General features: G+C 38.7%; 1 protein-coding gene across 1 annotated transcript in view; it reads left to right on the top strand.

Moving 5' to 3' along the window:
* Window positions 1-19,215, top strand: part of LOC127670979 (vomeronasal type-2 receptor 116-like) — a 47,148-nt gene that overhangs the window by 7,480 nt on the left and 20,453 nt on the right. Inside the window, exons 2-5 of the mRNA XM_052165605.1 lie at window positions 6,427-6,718; window positions 7,078-7,884; window positions 9,728-9,955; window positions 13,713-13,836. Of these exons, the coding sequence (XP_052021565.1) occupies window positions 6,427-6,718; window positions 7,078-7,884; window positions 9,728-9,955; window positions 13,713-13,836 (1,451 nt within the window). The remainder of the gene's footprint in view (window positions 1-6,426; window positions 6,719-7,077; window positions 7,885-9,727; window positions 9,956-13,712; window positions 13,837-19,215) is intronic.

Here is a 19,215-nt window from a genome sequence, read left to right as displayed (position 1 = left end):
GGTTTTGCTGAATACTGCTTCATTGAGTCTTTCCAGAACAAGGGGCCATTCTTCCTTTCTTCTTGTACCTCATTTGATGTGTAGATTATGTTTTGGGTAATCCAGGTTTCTAGGTTAATATCCACTTATTAGTGAGTGCATACCAGGATTCATCTTTTGAGTCTGGGTTGCCTCACTTAGTATGATGTTCTCTACTAAGTAATCTTCCATCCATTTGCCTAAGAATTTCATGAATTCATTGTTTCTAATGGCTGAATGGTACTCCATTGTGTAGATATACCACATTTTTTGCATCCACTCTTCTGTTGAGGGATACCTGGGTTCCTTCCAGCACCTGGCAATTATAAATAGGGCTGCTATGAACATAGTAGAGCATGTATCCTTATTACATGGTGGGGAGTCCTCTGGGTATATGCCCAGGAGTGGTATAGCAGGATCTTCTGGAAGTGAGGTGCCCAGTTTTCGGAGGAACTGCCAGACTGATTTCCAGAGTGGTTGTACCAATTTGCAACCCCACCAGCAGTGGAGGAGTGTTCCTCTTTCTCCACACCCTCTCCAACACCTGCTATCTCAGGAATTTTTAATCTTAGCCATTCTGACTGGTGTAAGGTGAAATCTCAGGGTTTTTTTGATTTGCATTTCCCTAATGACCAATGAAGTTGAGCATTTTTTAAGATGTTTCTCCGCCATCCGATGTTCTTCAGGTGAGAATTCTTTGTTTAAGTCTGTACCCCATTTTTTAATAGGGTTGTTTGGTTTTCTGGAGTCTAACTTCTTGAGTTCTTTATATATATTGGATATTAGCCCTCTATCTGATGTAGGATTGGTGAAGATCTTCTCCCAATTTGTTGGTTGCCGATTTGTCCTCTTGATGGTGTCCTTTGCCTTACAGAAACTTTGTAATTTTATGAGGTCCCATTTGTCAATTCTTCATCTTAGAGCATACTCTATTGGTGTTCTGTTAAGAAACTTTATCCCTGTACCGATGTCCTCGTCTTCCCCAGTTTCTTTTCTATTAACTTCAGAGAGTCTGGCTTTATGTGGAGGTCCTTGATCCATTTGGATTTGAGCTTAGTACAAGGAGACAAGGATGGATCAATTTGCATTCTTCTGCATGCTGACCTCCAGTTGAACCAGCACCATTTGTTGAAAAGGCTATCTTTTGTCCATTGGATGTTCTCAGCCTCTTTGTCGAGGATCAAGTGGCCATAGATGTGTGGGTTCATTTCTGGATCTTCAATCCTGTTCCATTGATCCTCCTGCCTGTCACTGTACCAATACCATGCATTTTTTAACACTATTGCTCTGTAGTATTGCTTGAGGTAAGAGATACTGATTCCCCCAGAATTTCTTTTGTTGCTGAGAATAGTTTTAGCCATCCTGGGTTTTTTGTTATTCCAGATGAATTTGATAATTGCTCTTTCTAACTCTGTGAAGAACTGAGTTGGGATTTTGATGGGTATTGCATTGAATCTGTATATTGCTTTTGGCAAAATGGCCATTTTAACTATATTAATTCTACTGATCCATGAGCATGGGAGGTTTTCCCATTTTTTGAGGTCTCCTTCCATTTCCTTCTTCAGAGTCTTGAAGTTCTTGTCATACAGATCTTTCACATGTTTGGTAAAATTCACCCCAAGATACTTTATACTATTAGTGGCTATTGTGAAGGGGGTCATTTCCCTAATTTCTTTCTCAGCCTGCTTATCCTTTGAGTATAGGAAGGCTACTGATTTGCTTGAGTTGATTTTATAACCTGCCACTTTGCTGAAGTTGCTTATCAGCTGTAGGAGTTCTCTAGTGGAGTTTTTTAGGTCACTTAGGTAGACTATCATGTCATCTGCAAATAATGATAGTTTGACTTCTTCCTTTGACTTCTTCCTTTCCAATTTGTTTAAATTTTGTTTTTTATATTGTCCAAGATTTTTCTGGATGTTTTGGGTCTGGAATGTTTTTAAATTTAACATTTTATTTGAAAGATGTATCTATTTTATCTATGCTGTCTTCTTTTTTCTTATACAAATACACTATTTATCATTTTTGTTTATATTTAAAATCAGAATTCCCTTCCCAGTTCCACTTCCACAAAGCCCCCCATCACATTAGCCCTCACCCCCTAATCTTTACCTCTAAGAGGGTGCTCCTCCACCCACTCACCTCCTTCAGCCTCACCAGTCTAGCATCCCTTTACACAGAGAATCATGCCTCCTTCCCCTTCCTTGATGTCAGAGAAGGCCATCCTCTTCTCCATATGTATCTGGAATCATGTCTTGGTTCATGTACAATCTTTGGTTGCTTGTTTAGTCCCTGGGAGGCCTGGATGGTCCAGTTACTTGATGTTGCTCTTCATATGGGGTTGCAATCCCCTTCAGCTCCTACAGTTCTTCCCCTTCTCTTCTATTGGGGTCCCTGTGTTCAGTCCAGTAGTTGCGTGTTAGTTTCTCCATTAGTAATAATCAGTTTCTGGCATAACCTCTCAGAGAACAGTCATACCAGGCTCCTTCCAGCAAGCCCTTGACATGGACAATATTGTGGGGGTTTGGTTCTACAGGTAGGATGAATTCCTAGTTGGGGTGGCCTCTAGATGGCTTTTCCTTCAGTCTCTCATCCATTTTTGTCTCTCTCTTTCCTTTGGACAGGAATATTTCTGGATTTAAAGTTTCGAATTACATGGGTGGCATCATGATTCAACTGGGGGTCATGACGATCTACTGGAGGTTGTCTGTACAGGTTTTGTATCTCTTTCTTGGATATTACTACTAAAGCCATCCCCATTGCATCCTGGGAGCCTCTCACTTTCCTGGATTCTGGGACTGTCTTCTGGCTGCCCTCATTTCCCCATCTCCACTGCTACTTGTTTCTGTTTTATTTTCTGTCTTCTCTCCTGTCTCTTCCATTACCTGTTCATGCCCCTCCTTTTTGCCCTCCTGCTCCTCTATCCCTCTCCGATTGCTCCTGTTCTCTAACTCTGTTGGTGTGCTTTATAGTTCTTTAATTATGTTTAGGTATGGAATTGAATTCCGGATCTCTCCTATACTTTTAGCATGAGGGGGTGTTTTATTTTTCAAAAGTTTTTCAGGATCCAATGAGAAGATCATGTGGGTTTTTGTTTGTTTGACATTGTTTATATAATGGATTAAGTTGATGGATTTCCATATATTGAACCCTCTCTGCAACCCTGAGATGAAGCACAATTGATCATGGTGAATAATCATTTTGATGTGTTCTTGGATTCATTTTGCTAGAATTCTATTGAATATTTTTACAGCAATATTCATAAGGGAAATTGTTAACTGTTCTGAAGTTCTCTTTCTTTGTTGGGTCTTTGTGTGGTTTAGCGTAAATGAGGCTTTACAAAGAATAAATGAGGCTTTGTAAAATGTATTGGGTAGTGTTCCTTCTGTTTTTATTTTGTGAAAGAGTTTGGGATTATTGGTATTAGGACGTCTTTAATTCTGATAGAAATCTACCCTCAAATCTTCTAGCCCTGTGCATTTTTTTGGTTGGCAAAGTTTTAATGGCTGCATCTCTTTCTTTCTTTCTTTTTTTATTGAGTATCTTCTTCATTTACATTGCCAATGGTAAAACCTTTCCCAATATACCCCCTCCCAAAAGCGCCCCCCCAAAGATTCCCTACCCCTCCTCCCACCCCCTGTCTCCATGTATATGCCCCTCTACCCGACACAGTCCCACCTCCCCCCCCACATTCCCCCTGTTCGTTTCCCTTTGTTGGGGCCTCTATTGAGCCTTTACATGACCAAAGACCACTCCTCTCACTGATGCCTAACAAGGCCGTTCTCTGACACATTTTTGACTGGAAGCATGTGTACCCCTTTGTTGATAGTTCAGTCCCTGGGAGTCTTGGGGTGTCTGGGTGTCCGAAGTCATTGTTCTTCCCATGGGGCTATATGCCCCTTCAGTCCTCCGGACCTCCCTCCATATCCTCCGTTGGGGACCCCAAGCCCAGTCCAATAGTTGGTTGCTCGCTTCTGCCTCTGTATTTGTAAGGCTCTGGCAGGGCCCCTCTGGAGACAGCCATGGCATGCTCCTTTTGGTACATGCTTCTTGTCATAGTATCAGTGTTTGGTGACTGTTTATAGGATGAATCTCCATGTAGGGCAGTCACTGGGTGGCCTTTACTTCAGACTCTGCTCCACACATTGCCTCCCTTATTGCTCCTGTGAGTATTATGGATACAGAAACTGTGGTATATATACCCAATAGAATACTATTCAGCTATTAAAAACAATGAATTCATGAAATTCTTAGGCAAATGGATGAAAATGGAAAGTGTCATCCTGAGTGAGGTAACCAATCACAAATGAATGCACATGGTATGCACTCACTAATAAGCAGATGCTAGTCCAAAAGCTCAAAATAAACAATTTACAATTCACCCAGAACAGGAAGCTCACGAAGAAGGAGGACTTAAGTGAGGGTGCTATGGTTCCTCTGAGAAAGGGACTTCCAGTTTTGTTGAGTATAGGCTATGGTATTAGGACCTGATCATTTCTTTAAATTCCTCCATCTCTGTTGCTATGTCTCCCTTTTCATTTATGACATTGTTAATTTGGATACTGTCTCTGTGTGTCTAATTAGTTTGGCTAAGTATTTCCACTATCTTGTTGATAAAGAAACAGCAACTGCTTTTGCTGATTCTTTATATAGTTCTTTTTGTTTCTACTTGGTTGATTTCATCCTCGAGTTTGATTATTTCCAGCTGTCTACTCCTCTTTGGTGTATTTGCTTATTTCTGTAAGAGAGCTTTCAGGTGTGCTGTTAATCTGCTAGTGTATGCTCCCTCCAGTTACTTTTTGGAGGCACTCAGAGCTATGAGCTTTCCTCTTAGCATAGCTTTCACTGTGCCCCATAAGTTTGGGTATGATGTGTCTTTCATTTTCATTGAATTCTAGAAGTCTTTCATTTCCTTCTTTATTTCTTCCCTGACCAAGTTACCATTGAGGAGATAGATGTTCAACTTCCATGTGTACATGGTTTTCCTGTTTTTGTAGTTATCGAAGATCAGACTCATTCTGTGGTGGTCTGATAGAATACATGGGATTAACTCAAAATTCTTGGATCTGTTAATGTTGATTTTGTGTCCAAATTATATGGTAGATTTTTGAGAAGGTACCATGGTGAGAAGAAGGTTTATTATTTTGCTTTAGAGTTAAATCATCTGTAGTTATAAGTTAAATCCATTTGTTTCATAACTTCTGTTAGTTTCACTGTGTCTCTCTCTTTAGTTTCTGTATCCATGATCTGACCATTGGTTAGTTTGAAGTATTAAAGTACCCCACTATTATTGTGAGGTTCACTGTGTGCGTTGAGCTTTAAAAAAATTTCTATTATGATTGTGGGTACCCTTGCACTTGTAGCACAGATGTTCAGAATTGAGAGCTCTCCTTGACAGATTTTTCATCTGATGAGTATGAAGTGTCCTTATCTTTTTTGAAAACTTTTGGTTGTAAGTAGATTTTATTCAATATTGGAATCGCTACTCCAGCTTCTTTCCTGAGACCATTTGCTTTGAAAATTGTTTTCCAGCCCTTTACCCTAAGGTATTTTCTGTTTTAGTCTGTGAGGTACGCTTCCTGTATGCAGCAAAATGCTGTATCCTGTTCACATATCCAGTCTGTTAGTCTATATCTTTTTATTGGGGAATTGAGTCTATTGATATTAAGAGATGTTAGGAAATAGTGATTGTTGTTTCCTGTTATTTTTGTTGTTAGAGATGAAATTATGTTCTTTTCTTTTGGGTATCTTCTTTGGGGTTCCTTGAAAGACGATTACATTCTTCTGTTTCTAGGGTGTAGTTTCCCTCTTCCTGTTGGAATTTTCCATCTGTTACCCTTTGTAGGGCTGAATTTGTAGAAAGTTAGTAGCCTGGGCTGGCATTCGTCTTCTCTTAGGGTTTGTATGATATCTGCTGAGGATCTTCTAGCTCTCATAGTTTCTGTTGAGAAGTCTGGTGTAATCCTGATAGGTCTGCCTTTATGTGTTACCTGACCTTTTAAACTTACTGCTTTTAATATTCTTTGTTTTGTGCATTTTGTGTTTTGACTATTATGTAATGGGAGGAACATATGTTCTGGTTCAGTCTGTTTGGAGTTCTGTAGGCTTCTTATATATTCATGGGCATCTCTTTCTTTAGGTTATGGAAGTTTTCTTCTATAATTTTATTGAAGGTATTTACTTGCCCTCTCTGTCGGGAATCTTTGTTCTATTCTATACCTATTATCCTTAGGTTTAGTCTTCTCATTGTGTCTTGGATTCCCAGGATGTTTTAAGTTAGGAATTTTTTTTTCATTTTGTGGTTGCTTTGATTGTTGTGTCAATATTTTCTAAGGTGTCTTCTGTGCCTTATAGGTTATAGGTATAATAGTTATGAGTTCCCAATATGAATTTTGTGATACTTCTATGCAGGACGGATATACGAAACTACCAACTTGTTTTGGCCATGTTATTTGCCATCAATGAAATCAACTTGAACCCTCATGTTTTACCAAACACGTCTCTGGGACTTGAGATATATAATCTCCCAGATACTGAAAGGAACATTCTGAAGAGTGTATTCTATTGGCTCACAGGTTTGAGCATATTTATCCCTAATTACAATTGTAGAAAAAAGTGGAAATCAGCTGCTACACTTACTGGAATATCATGGAAATCATCTGAAATCATTGGGACATTGTTGGGTCGTTACAAATTTCCTCAGGTGAGTGCACATGATGTGAGTGGTGGGAAGCCAGCTTTCTTTTCTCAGAATTAGCTGCTTGCAAAATTAAAAGGAGAGATTTTGATTAATTGGCATTAAAGAGCAAATACAAAGACAAATACGGACACAGTCTGTTCTTTGTTTCCTTTGATGTAGAGTAAGAAGGATGAACAGTACACAAGGCAATTTAAAACTTTGATACTTTTAATAATTTTTCTGGAAACCCTCAGGAGGTGAGATGTGACATTAAGAACTATTGAGCAGAGTATCAACTTTATAACTGAAATCGGGTTTTTAAGACTAAGACTATTTAAATGACATTTATTGTTCTCCTTTTTAAAATACTGATTTCCTTTCAGCTTACTGTTGGGCCTTTTGATCATGCAATGGTTGACACAAATCAGTTTACATCTCTGTACCAGGTAGCCCCCAAAGACACAGCTCTGTTCTGTGGTATTGCCTCTTTGATGCTTCATTTCAGCTGGACCTGGGTGGGACTGCTCATCACAGATGACCACAAAGGTTCTCAGTTTGCATCAGATTTTAGAATGGAGATGGAAAAGAACAAAGCCTGCATAGCTTTTGTAGAAACAGTATCGTTTCTGGGAGAATCAACATATCGTTCGCTAAGATATGATCAGATGTGTACTCTAGAGTCATCAGCAGATGTGATTGTAATTTATGGACCCACTGATTTCCTATTAATTGTAATAATAAATATCTATAGAAAGTACACGATGAATAAAATCTGGGTTATGAATAAAAACTGGATTAGCCCAAGTATTCATCCATATACAGTGTTACATTTATCCCATGGGGCTCTCACTTTTTCACCCCATCATGGGGAGATTGTTGGTTTTACAAAATTTATGCAGGAAGCCAATCCTGTTAAGTACCCAGAAGATACTTTTCTTCTTATCTTGTGGATGACTTTTTTCGATTGCTTAAGATTGCCTTCTGTACCTAAAATCATCGAAAAATGTCTGTCCAATGCATCTTTGGGATTGTTGCCAAGGAGTCTTTTTGAAATGGTCATGACTGAAGAGAGTTACAATGTGTACAATGCTGTGTATGCAGTGGCCCACAGTCTCCATGAGAAGAATCTCGATCAAATACAAGTTCAACCACAGGCAAATATTGATAGGACTCTGTTATCCCCCTGGCAGGTAATGTGCCTTTCTTTGAATTGTAAATTCACCAACATGTCACAGATGCCTGAAAAGCTCTCAAACTGGTAATGCTATATTATTTTTCCATTCAATAACCTATAAGACATAGTGCATATTTCAGTGCTTAGATATCAATATACTTCAATGTCTATGTATATGATGGGTGGCCTGTAGAAGATTCTGTTCAACAGACTAATTCTTCTTTTTGTAGAAATAGCAGAGATAGCTGGGCATGGTGGCACACGCCTGTAATCCCAGCACTTGGGAGGCAGAAGTAGGCAGATTCCTAAGTTCGAGGCCAGCTTGGTCTACAGAGTGAGTTCCAGGACAGCTAGGACTACACAGAGAAACCCTGTCTTGAAAAAGAACCATAACCCCCAAGCAAACAAAAAAGGAAATAGCAGATATATTTGTCTTGATAATTTCTCAGTAGAAAAACCAAGACTTTCATTAATGTGCGATCCCTGAAGCATCTTCATGCCGTAGAGTTGGGAATACCCAGGGGGATGCTCCACCATCTCAGAGAAGTTGATGGAGGTTGGGTGGTGAGATGGATTAGTCTAAAAAGAGGAACTGCAATCAGGATGGAACTGAATAATTACATTGGAAAGCATACAAAAACTATAAAAAAGGAAATGTAGATCCAAATTCTAGAGTAGATTTAGAAAGTAGAATGGGAATTGCCAAGAAAAGGTGATTAGAGGGTAAAGGCAATGAAAATGTTGTTTAGAGGACACCCCACTTTAGATAAATAAGAATAATTTGTTGTTTCACAGCATGACATACAGTTAGTTGTGATGGGTAGTCATAGTTGTCAATGTGACTGCATCTGCAATCCAAATCCAAGTGCCAAGCTGGTGGTTATAATGGAGTTACCATGTTAAGCTGTCTTGAGAGGTATGTGTCAGGCAACATTGGTGCATTAGGTCATTGGATCTAGGGAAATTTTGTGTGACTTTTTATTCATAGGAACAATAAGCACTCTTTAAGTCAGTGAAGCATACAGGACAACTGTGTACCTCTGGGTTTCATAGAAGTCAACATACATGTAAGTCATGGCTACCAATTCATGTTAGGCTATGCTTTCTAGTTTGAAAACTGCCATTGTATTCTATGTTGCTAAGTTTATAAAACATTTGATTGTTTGAAATGCATGTTCTCATTCTTGCAAATAAACCAGAACAAAAAGAAAAAAGAAAAAAGAAAAAAAAATCCAGGTTTTCAAGTTCATTTTACACAAAATATATACAAAATTCCTGTATGCCATTAGAATAAGTATGTGCTCTAAATCAGCCAACTCCTGATTATCCACCAAACTCAAATAACGTCGTCTTAAACATTGAGGCTGTAAAAATGTCAGGAAATATAAGGATATACCTAGTTTTTCAAAGAAGTTGAGATCCATTCACTCCATAGTCCTTGAACATTTGGTAGTACTTGGAATAGTAATAAGATAGTTTCTTTAAACCATGGCAAAGTAATAGGGTCTTTTGTAGCATTTTAGAGATTCTTGGAATTATATTTTATTCTATTAGATAATAGTGATAGAAATGAAGTAGCTTCAATCTTTTGAAAACGGATAAAAAGTTGTGACTTGTTTGCTGTATTATCTTTGATCATTTGGTTTTTCTTGGCCTGGCATATTCTATGCAAACTGACATTTAAGAAAAAAATTATATTTATTTTCTCCTAAGCTTTCTTTTGTTGTGTTCAATCCCATAGATAATTAATTAAAACAGTGTTAACATCATATATTATTGTCAGGAAATATCTCCTTATTCATAATTAAATTATAAATCCATAACTTCAACTTCATCATAAGACTTCTCATATCTTTTAGCTTCACCCTTTTCTGAAGAATATTCAAGTCAAAAACTCTGTTGGTGACCCTGTGGTTCTGGACTGGAAAAGGAAGGCTGATCCAGAGTATGATATTAACAACATTTGGGACTTTCCATCAGGTCTTTCACTATTGGTGAAAGTGGGTACATTTGTTCCTAGTGCTTCCAAGGGGGAACAGCTGATGATATCTGACTACATGATTAACTGGCCCATGGGATTTACAGAGGTGTGATTCTAAGTAAATCTTATATGCTTCTTGATGTAGTAAATCTTGGTTGTTAATACTTACCCCATCAATACACTCATAACTATTATTATTAAGAGTTTTACTGATCGCTCATTCTTGTGGAAGTGTTTTAAACATTTTTAAATTATCTAATCATTTTGACCTTTAAAGAAAGGTTATCAATTACTACTTTCTGACATCATTGTAACAAAAGAGATATCAGGCTGTTTACATTAACTTCCAGAGTCCAAGGTAATTTTTTTTCAAAATAACATAAATTGAACTTCCCTGAGAAGAGGAATCTTAGTATACATAGTATTTCTGAACTTCTTTCATCAAGGAAAACCTGTCGAGTATTATCATAAAACATGGTAGTATGAGGGACCATTAATATGGGAGATATTTCCCTAATTTATTAAAAAATGGGATTAGAAAAAAATTAGTGAAAAAACACCCTTACCAATAATAACCACAAATAATGTAAACTATTTTGGTGTAACTCTAACCAAGGAAATCAAAGACATGTATGAAAACAAATTCAAGTCCTTGAAAAATAAACTGAAGAAGATGTCAGAAGATGGAAACCTCTTTCATCCTCATGGATGAATTTGATTAACCTAGTGAACATTGGAAATTTAGAGTGTTCCCTAAATTTTACAAATTTCATAAAGGAATTTACAGATACAGTGTAATTACTATGAAAATTCTCAGACAATTATTTACAGAACTTCAAAGAGCAATTCTCAACTTCATATGGAAAAACAAAAACCAAGGATAGCTAAATGAACCTGAACAATAAAAGAACTTCTGGAGAAATCACCATCCTTGCCCTCAAAATGTAATACTGAGCAATGGTATAAAACCTTTATGGTTTCCTATAAAATGAAAGTAGTTGATCGGTGGAATGAAATCAGTTCCCTGTAGTACATTTACGGAGACTTGATTTTTACAGAAGCCAATCCTTACAATGGAAAAAAGAAAGCATCTTCAACAAATGATGTCTCTCCCACTGAATATATGCTTGTAGAAGAATGCAAATAGAACAATATTTATCACTCTGAGGACACCCAAGACCAAGTGCTTCAAAAACCTCAACATAATACCAAGATACACAGAGTCTAATAGAAGAGAAAGTGGGAAATAGTTTTGAACCCATTGGCAGAGAAGACAGTTTCCTGGACGGATCATGAAACCATTGATAACTGAACCTGAAACACTTCTATAAGGCAAAGGACATTATCAATAGGACAAAAATTGCAGCTGATAGACTGTGAAAAGATCTTCATTAACATTACATTCAGTAGAAGCCTAATATTCTAAATAATAAGTAATTCAAGAAATTAGATTCCTTAATTTGAAAAGCTAATAACAAAATTTTTAAAATGTGGTAAAGATCTAAATAGAGAATTCCCAAAGGGTAGCCTTGAATGTCTTAGAAGCAGTTAAGAAATGTTCAACAACCCTAGTCATCAGGGAAATGCAAGTGAAAATGACCCTGAGAAATCATCTTACACCAATCAAAATGGCTAAGATAAAAAGAAAAGCTCAAGAGATAGCATATGGTAGTAAGGATATAGAGAAAGGGCAGGACTCCTCCGTTTCTGGTGAGATTGCAAACTTGTACAATCACACAGGAAAACAATGTGGCATTTTCTCAGAAAACTGTAAATAGTACTACGTGAAGACGTGTATATATACTGCTCCTGGGCATATAACCAAAACTGCTGTACCATATCAGAAAGACACTTGGTCTCCTATCTTTATAGTAGCCTTGTTCATAATAGCCAGAAACTGGAAACAACCCAGATAGGCCTCAATGGAAAAATAGATTCAGAAAATGTGGTTCATTCACATAGTGGTCTACTATTCAGCTATTAAAACACTCGGCCATTATAAATTTTCAAGGAAAATGGATGGAACTAGAAAATATCCTCCCCAATGAGGTAACCCAGACCCAAAAGGCATGCACAGTATTTGCAAACTCTTGAGAGGACATTAGTCATAAAGTATATATTAGCCCTGATTCAATCCACAGACCCAATGAAGCTAAACAAAGCAGTATACTGAAGCGAGGATATATGAATCTCTCTTAGAAGTGGTTTGAAACAGTCATAATGGGTAGAGTGAGGGAGGAACTGGGTGTACGAGGGAAGGTGGTAGGGAATGGTGGTCTCAGTATCAGGTGTTGGGAGAGTTAGAAGAATGAAAGGCAATCTGTAGCTGCCATCAGTATAGGGTTTGGGGGAGTCACAAGGAAGTGTCAGAGTCATCGCTTTAGGAAGGGTACCAGTAGAAAATTCAGGTGACCATAGCTGAGAAAAATAGCCGTGGAGATGTGTAACATGAAGAGGACAAACAACTCCTATAGCCATGCTGGTCCTGCCTTGGGGGGATAAGGACAACAACACAGACACAAAAATTTTGACCCCAAATCTGTCCTATTTAAAAGAAATGCAAGGATGGAAGAGAGATTGATAGAATGGCCAACCAATAATTGGCCCAATTTAAGATCCATCCTGGGGCAATACTCAGTCACTGAAACAGTTAGTGATATTCTTTTATGCTTGCAGAAAAAGACCTAGCACAAGTGTCCTCTAAGATGCTTCACCCAACAGTAGACTGACACAGATGAAGAGATCCACAGCCTAACACTGGACAGAGCTAAGGGTCTCTTATGGAAGGATTGAGGCCCAGAATAGTTTAGTACCTCCACAGTAAGACCAAGAGTCTAGTAACCTCAACCCTTGGGGGCTCTGTCAAAATAATCCACTAATCAAAGGCCATACCTGAGATAGACATAGTCTCCACACCCTCAAAATATGTAGTAGATGTGCAGCTCAAACTCCATGTTAGTTCCAAATAGCTGAAGTGGGGGCTGTCCTTAAGCTATCTGTGGGACTCACTCCACAACTTAGCTACCTTCCTTAGTCAGAGTGGGAGAGTATGAAGTTAATCCTGTAGAGACATGATGTGGCAGAGTGGCAATAAATCCAGGGGGCCCACACCCTCTCAGCAGAGTTGGGGAGGGGGAGGACTGTTAGGGTGTGGACCGGGAGGGTATGGAAATTGAATAAAACAATTAGTGAAAAAATAATCTCACAATGACACATAAAAAATGGAGTGGTGTCAGGTGGTCCTTAGTTGTTTAAGAATCATGGGTGAGAAACCCATGATTAGCAGGATAGTAAACAGAAATACTGCACGTTCTCCATTTCTATTAATTTTCCAGTTTTCTGCTTTAACTCCTGTCCTTATTTCCATTGATGAGAAACATGTCTGTCCTCAGTTTACTATTGGCATGCTGTTTGATCACAATAGAAACCGGAACTAAGACAACTAGAAAGGCAGTCACAATCAGTTTTCAGGTAGCCTTTGCTTTTAAGCCTTTGGCAGAGACACAACAAACTGAGAGGATGTTCTTTTATTTTTAAGTCTCATCTTGGAAAAATGGGGGCAACAAAACCAATGCGAGGAAAGTAGGATTCTCTTCAGAACATCAGAGCTGGAGGGTGAAGTTCATCATGGCAGGGAATCAGGACAGCAGTGATTTGAGGAAACTGGGCAGATTCTGTCCACATTCAGGAGGAGGAAAGCGATGGCTGTTGCTGGCCAAACTTCATTTCTACTTTTCATTCAATAGCACGTTTGTACGTTTTTAAAAATAAATTTTAATTAATACACCTTCCATTATAAAATATGTACTTGGGCACTGATTAGGAGCTAAGCATTTTTGTATCTTGTATTAAATATTTTTCAGATTCCTTGGTCTGTCTGCAGTGAGAGCTGCAGCCCTGGATTCAGGAAAGTTGTCCTGGAGGGAAGGCCTACCTGTAGCTTTGACTGCAGTCCTTGCCCAGACAATGAGATTTCCAATGAGACAGGTGAAGGACAAGTCGATCAGAGGGTTTTACATCTTCTCTACGGCGCACTCACAAAACTAAGTAATGAAAAAAATTAGACAAGAGAACTACGTGGCAATTACATTACTTCAGAGTCGCAACTAAATCTTTAAGTCTATGCTCTTTCTTTAAAATTTTTTATTGTTTGTTTTATTTGTTTACATTTCAAATATTATCTCCCTTCCTGTTTTGCCCTCAGCAACCCTCCAATCCTATTCCTCCTGCTTCTATGATGATGCCACCCCCACCCACACAACACCTTCCTACTTCAGAGCCCTAGCATTCTCCACCACTGCGTCATCCACCCTCCACAGGACTAAAGGGCTCCCCTCCCACTGATGCCAGATAAGGTAATCTTCTGGTGCATATGCAGCTGTACCCATGGTTCTCTCCATGTGTTCTGGTTGGTTGATACTGTATTTCCTATGGAGTTGCAACCCCTTCAGCTCCTGCAGGCCTTCGTCTAACTCCTCCATTGGGATTCTTGTGCTCAGTCCAGCGGTTGGCTGTGAGCATCCCCATCTGTATTTCTCAGGCTCTGTTAGTAGACACCTGTATCTGGCTCCTCTGAGCAAGCACTTTTATTTTTATTAGTTATATTCTTTATTTACATTTCAAATGTCGTCCCCATTCCTGATTTCCCCCCGAAAATCCCCTAACTCATCGCCCCTCCCCCTGCTCACCATTCCACGGACTATCACTTCCCTGTCTTGGGGATCCCCTATACTGGGGCATCTAGCTTTCTCAGTACCAAGGGCCTCTCCTCCCTTTGATGTCCAACAAGGCCATCCTCTGCTTCATATGTATCTAGAGCCATGGGTCCGTCCATGTGTACTCTATGGTTGATGATTTAGTCCCTGGGAGCTCTGGGGGAGCTGGGTGGTTCATATTGTTGTTCTTCCTATGGCGCTGCAAACCCCTTCAGCTCCTTGGGTCTTTTCTCTAGCTCGTCCATTGTGCTCAGTTCAATGGTTGGCTGAGAGCATCCACCTCTATATTTGTCAATCACTGGCAGAGCCTCCCAGGTGACAGCTATATCAGGCTCCTATCAACAAGCACTTGTTGGCATCCACAATAGTGTCCAGGTTTTGTAACTGTATATGGGATGGATCCCTAGGTGGGGCAGTCTCTGGTTAATCTCTCCCTCAGTCTCTGATCTACACTTTGTCTCTGTATCTCCTCCTGTGGGTAATTAGTTCCCCCTTCTAAGAAGGACTAGAGTATCCATAATTTGTTCTTCCTTCTTCTTGAGCTTCATTTAGTCTGTGAATTGTATCCTGCCCCTCTTCTCCCCTCATCCTCCACTCTGTCAACCAATTTTCTCCCTCTAGCTCCCATTATTATTTTCTTCCGTCTTCTAAGTAGGACTGAAGGATCCACAATTTGGTCTTCTTTCAGCTTGATCTTCATAGTTTCTCCATTGTATGGTGGGTATTACAAGCCTTTTACCTAATAGCCACATCACTATGAGAGAGTAGCACATATGTTTCGTGTTCTTTTGCTACTTGACATCCTCAGTAAGGATGGTATTTTCTACTTCCATCCGTTTGAATGCAAAACTCAAAGTTGCCATTTCTAATAGCTAAATATCACTCCATTGTGTATTTGTATGATAAGTATTGTATCCATTCTTTCATTTATGGGCATCTGAGTTGTTTCAAGTTCTGGCTATTATAAAAAAGGCTGATATGATTATATTGGAGCATCTTTTGGATATATGCCCAGGAGTGGTGTAACTGGATCCTCAGGTAGTACTATTTACAATTTTCTGAGAAACTAACAGACTGGTTTCAAGAGTGGTTGTACCAGCTTCCATTCCCACCAGCAATAGAAGAGTTTGCTTCTTTCTCCACATCCTTACCAGCATTTGCTGTCACCGCAGAGTTTGATTTTAGTTATTCTAAAGGGTATATGGTGGAATCTGAGGGTCATTTTGATTTACATTTCTCTGATGACTAAGAATGTTGAACAATTCACTAGGAGCTTCTAAGACACTTGAGATTCCTTATTTGGAAAGTCTTTTATTAGCTCTGTATTCCATTTTTAATAGCATTACCTGGTTCTCTGGAATCTTTATGCTAACGTCTTTGATCAACTTCACTTGAAGTTTTGTGCAGGGTGATAGATATACATCTATTTTCTTTCCTCTACATCAGACATCCCATTAGCTCACCACTATTATTTAGATGCTTTCTTTTTTCCCCATTGTATGATTTTGGGTTTTTGTCAGAAATTTAAGTGTCTGTAGGCATGTGGCTTTGAGGATTGATTCCATTGATCAATCTGTTTGTTCCTAGACTAGTATAATGCAGAGTTTATTACTATTACTTAAGGTCAAGGATGGGGTTGCCTCCAAAAGTTCTATTATAGTTCAGGATTCCCTTAGTGATGCTGGAATTTTGTTTTTCCATATAAAGTTAAGATTACTATTTCAAGGTCTGTAAAGTATTGTATTGTAATTTTGATGGAAATCGGATTGAATATGTAGATGACTTTTGGTTTGGTAATCATTTACATTATGTTAATTTCGATTTCAAGGGCATGAGAGATCTTTGGATATTCTGATATCTTTCTCAATGTTTTCTTCATTGATTTCAAGATAATTTCTTATAGGTTTTCAGTTGCATGGCTAGAATTACATGAAGATATTTATATTATTTATAAATATTGTAAAGTAATCTGTTTCCCTAATTTCTTTCTCAGCTCATTTATCATTTGTTTAAAGGAGGAATATGGCATTTTTTAATGTTAATTTTGTATTCAGCCACTTTTTTTCTGATTTTTAATATTTCTTTTATTATTATTTCTTTTTTATTAATTTTTTTATTTTATTCGATATATTTTTTATTTACATTTCAAGTGATTTCCCCTTTTCTGGTCCCCTACTCCCCAAGTGTTCAGCAGTTGTAGGTGTTCTCTGGTAGACTTTTTGGAATTATTTATGTTTATTATCATGTCATCTGTCAAAAGCAATACTTTGACTTCTATATTTCCAATTTGTAGCCACTTGATCTGTTTTAGTTCTCTGACTGTTCCAGCTACAACTTCAACCTCTGTATTGAATAGATTGGTGAGAGTGGGTAACATTGTCTTGTCCCTGATCTTAGTGGAATTACCTAAGTTTCTGTCCATTTAATTTGATATTAGCTACTGGCTTTCTGTATGTTGGTTGTGTAAAATTTAGATGTTTGACATATATCCCTGATTTTTCAGATACTTTAAAAATGAATTGATGTCACATTTTCTTTCTTTTAATTAATTTTTTACGCTCCATATTTTATTCACCCCCATGTACTCACCAACTGTTCAACATCTCATACTTCCTTCACACCCTCTGTCTCCACATGGAGGTCCAGACCCCCACCTTGCCTGACCTCTAATCTCCCTGAGGTCTCCAGTCTCTTGAAGGTTAGGTGCATCATCTCATAACACTGACCCATCAGTCCTCTACTGTATGTGTGTTGGGAGCTGGTATATGCTGCCTGTTTGGTGGTCCAGTGATCGAAGGATCACATAAGTCCAGAATAATTGAGACTGCTGGTCCTCCTACAGGATCGCTCTTCTCCTCAGCTTCTTTCAACCTTCACTAGTTCAACAACAGGGGTCAGCTGCTTCTGTCTATTGGTTGGGTGCAAATATTTGCAGCTGACTATTTCTGCTGCTTGTTGGGATTTCCAGTGCTCTCTCAAGGTAGGAGGTTCCTTTTTTTTTGTTTTGTTTTTTTTTTTTTTGTTTTGTTTTTGTTTTTGTTTTTGTTTTTTTTTATTCGATAGAATTTATTTACATTTCAAATGATTTCACTTTTCTAGCCCCTCCCCACTCCCCGAAAGTCCCATAAGCCCCCTTCTCTTCCCCTGTCCTCCCACCCACCCCTTCCCACTTCCCCGTTCTGGTTTTGCTGAATACAGTTTCACTGAGTCTTTCCAGAACCAGGGGCCACTCCTCCTTTCTTCTTGTACCTCATTTGATGATGTTTTGGGTATTCCAGTTTTCTAGGTTAATATCCACTTATTAGTGAGTGCATACCATGATTCACCTTTTGAGTCTGGGTTACCTCACTTAGTATGATATTCTCTAGCTCCATCCATTTGCCTAAGAATTTCATGAATTCATTGTTTCTAATGGCTGAATAGTACTCCATTGTGTAGATATACCACATTTTTTGCATCCACTCTTCTGTTGAGGGATACCTGGGTTCTTTCCAGCATCTGGCAATTATAAACAGGGCTGCTATGAACATAGTAGAACATGTATCCTTATTACATGGTGGGGAATCCTCTGGATATATGCCCAGGAGTGGTACAGCAGGATCTTCTGGAAGTGAGGTGCCCAGTTTTTGGAGGAACCGCCAGACTGATTTCCAGAGTGGTTGTACCAATTTGCAACCCCACCAGCAGTGGAGGAGTGTTCCTCTTTCTCCACACCCTCTCCAACACCTGCTGTCTCCTGAATTTTTAATCTTAGCCATTCTGACTGGTGTAAGATGAAATCTTAGCGTTGTTTTGATTTGCATTTCCCTAATGACTAATGAAGTTGAGCATTTTTTAAGATGCTTCTCCGCCATCCAAAGTTCTTCAGCTGAGAATTCTTTGTTTAACTCTGTACCCCATTTTTTAATAGGGTTGTTCGGTTTTCTGGAGTATAACTTCTTGAGTTCTTTATATATATTGGATATTAGCCCTCTATCTGATGTAGGATTGGTGAAGATCTTTTCCCAATGTGTTGGTTGCCGATTTGTCCTCTTGATGGTGTCCTTTGCCTTACAGAAACTTTGTAATTTTATGAGTTCCCATTTGTCAATTCTTGCTCTTAGAGCATACGCTATTGGTGTTCTGTTCAGAAACTTTCTCCCTGTACCGATGTCCTCAATGGTCTTCCCCAGTTTCTTTTCTATTAGCTTCAGAGTGTCTGGCTTTATGTGGAGGTCCTTGATCCATTTGGATTTGAGCTTAGTACAAGGAGACAAGGATGGATCAATTCGCATTCTTCTGCATGCTGACCTCCAGTTGAACCAGCACCATTTGTTGAAAAGGCTATCTTTTTTCCATTGGATGTTTTCAGCCTCTTTGTCGAGGATCAAGTGGCCATAGGTGTGGGTTCATTTCTGGATCTTCAATCCTGTTCCATTGATCCTCCTGCCTGTCACTGTACCAATACCATGCAGTTTTTAACACTATTGCTCTGTAGAATTGCTTGAGGTCTGGGATACTGATTCCCCCAGATTTTCTTTTGTTGCTGAGAATAGTTTTAGCTATCCTGGGTTTTTTGTTGTTCCAGATGAATTTGATAATTGCTCTTTCTAACTCTGTGAAGAATTGAGTTGGGATTTTGATGGGTATTGCATTGAATCTGTATAGTGCT

Source organism: Apodemus sylvaticus, chromosome 20 (genome assembly GCF_947179515.1).
Source record: "Apodemus sylvaticus chromosome 20, mApoSyl1.1, whole genome shotgun sequence".
NCBI lineage: Eukaryota > Metazoa > Chordata > Mammalia > Rodentia > Muridae > Apodemus > Apodemus sylvaticus.
This window is presented reverse-complemented; position numbering and strand designations above follow the sequence as displayed.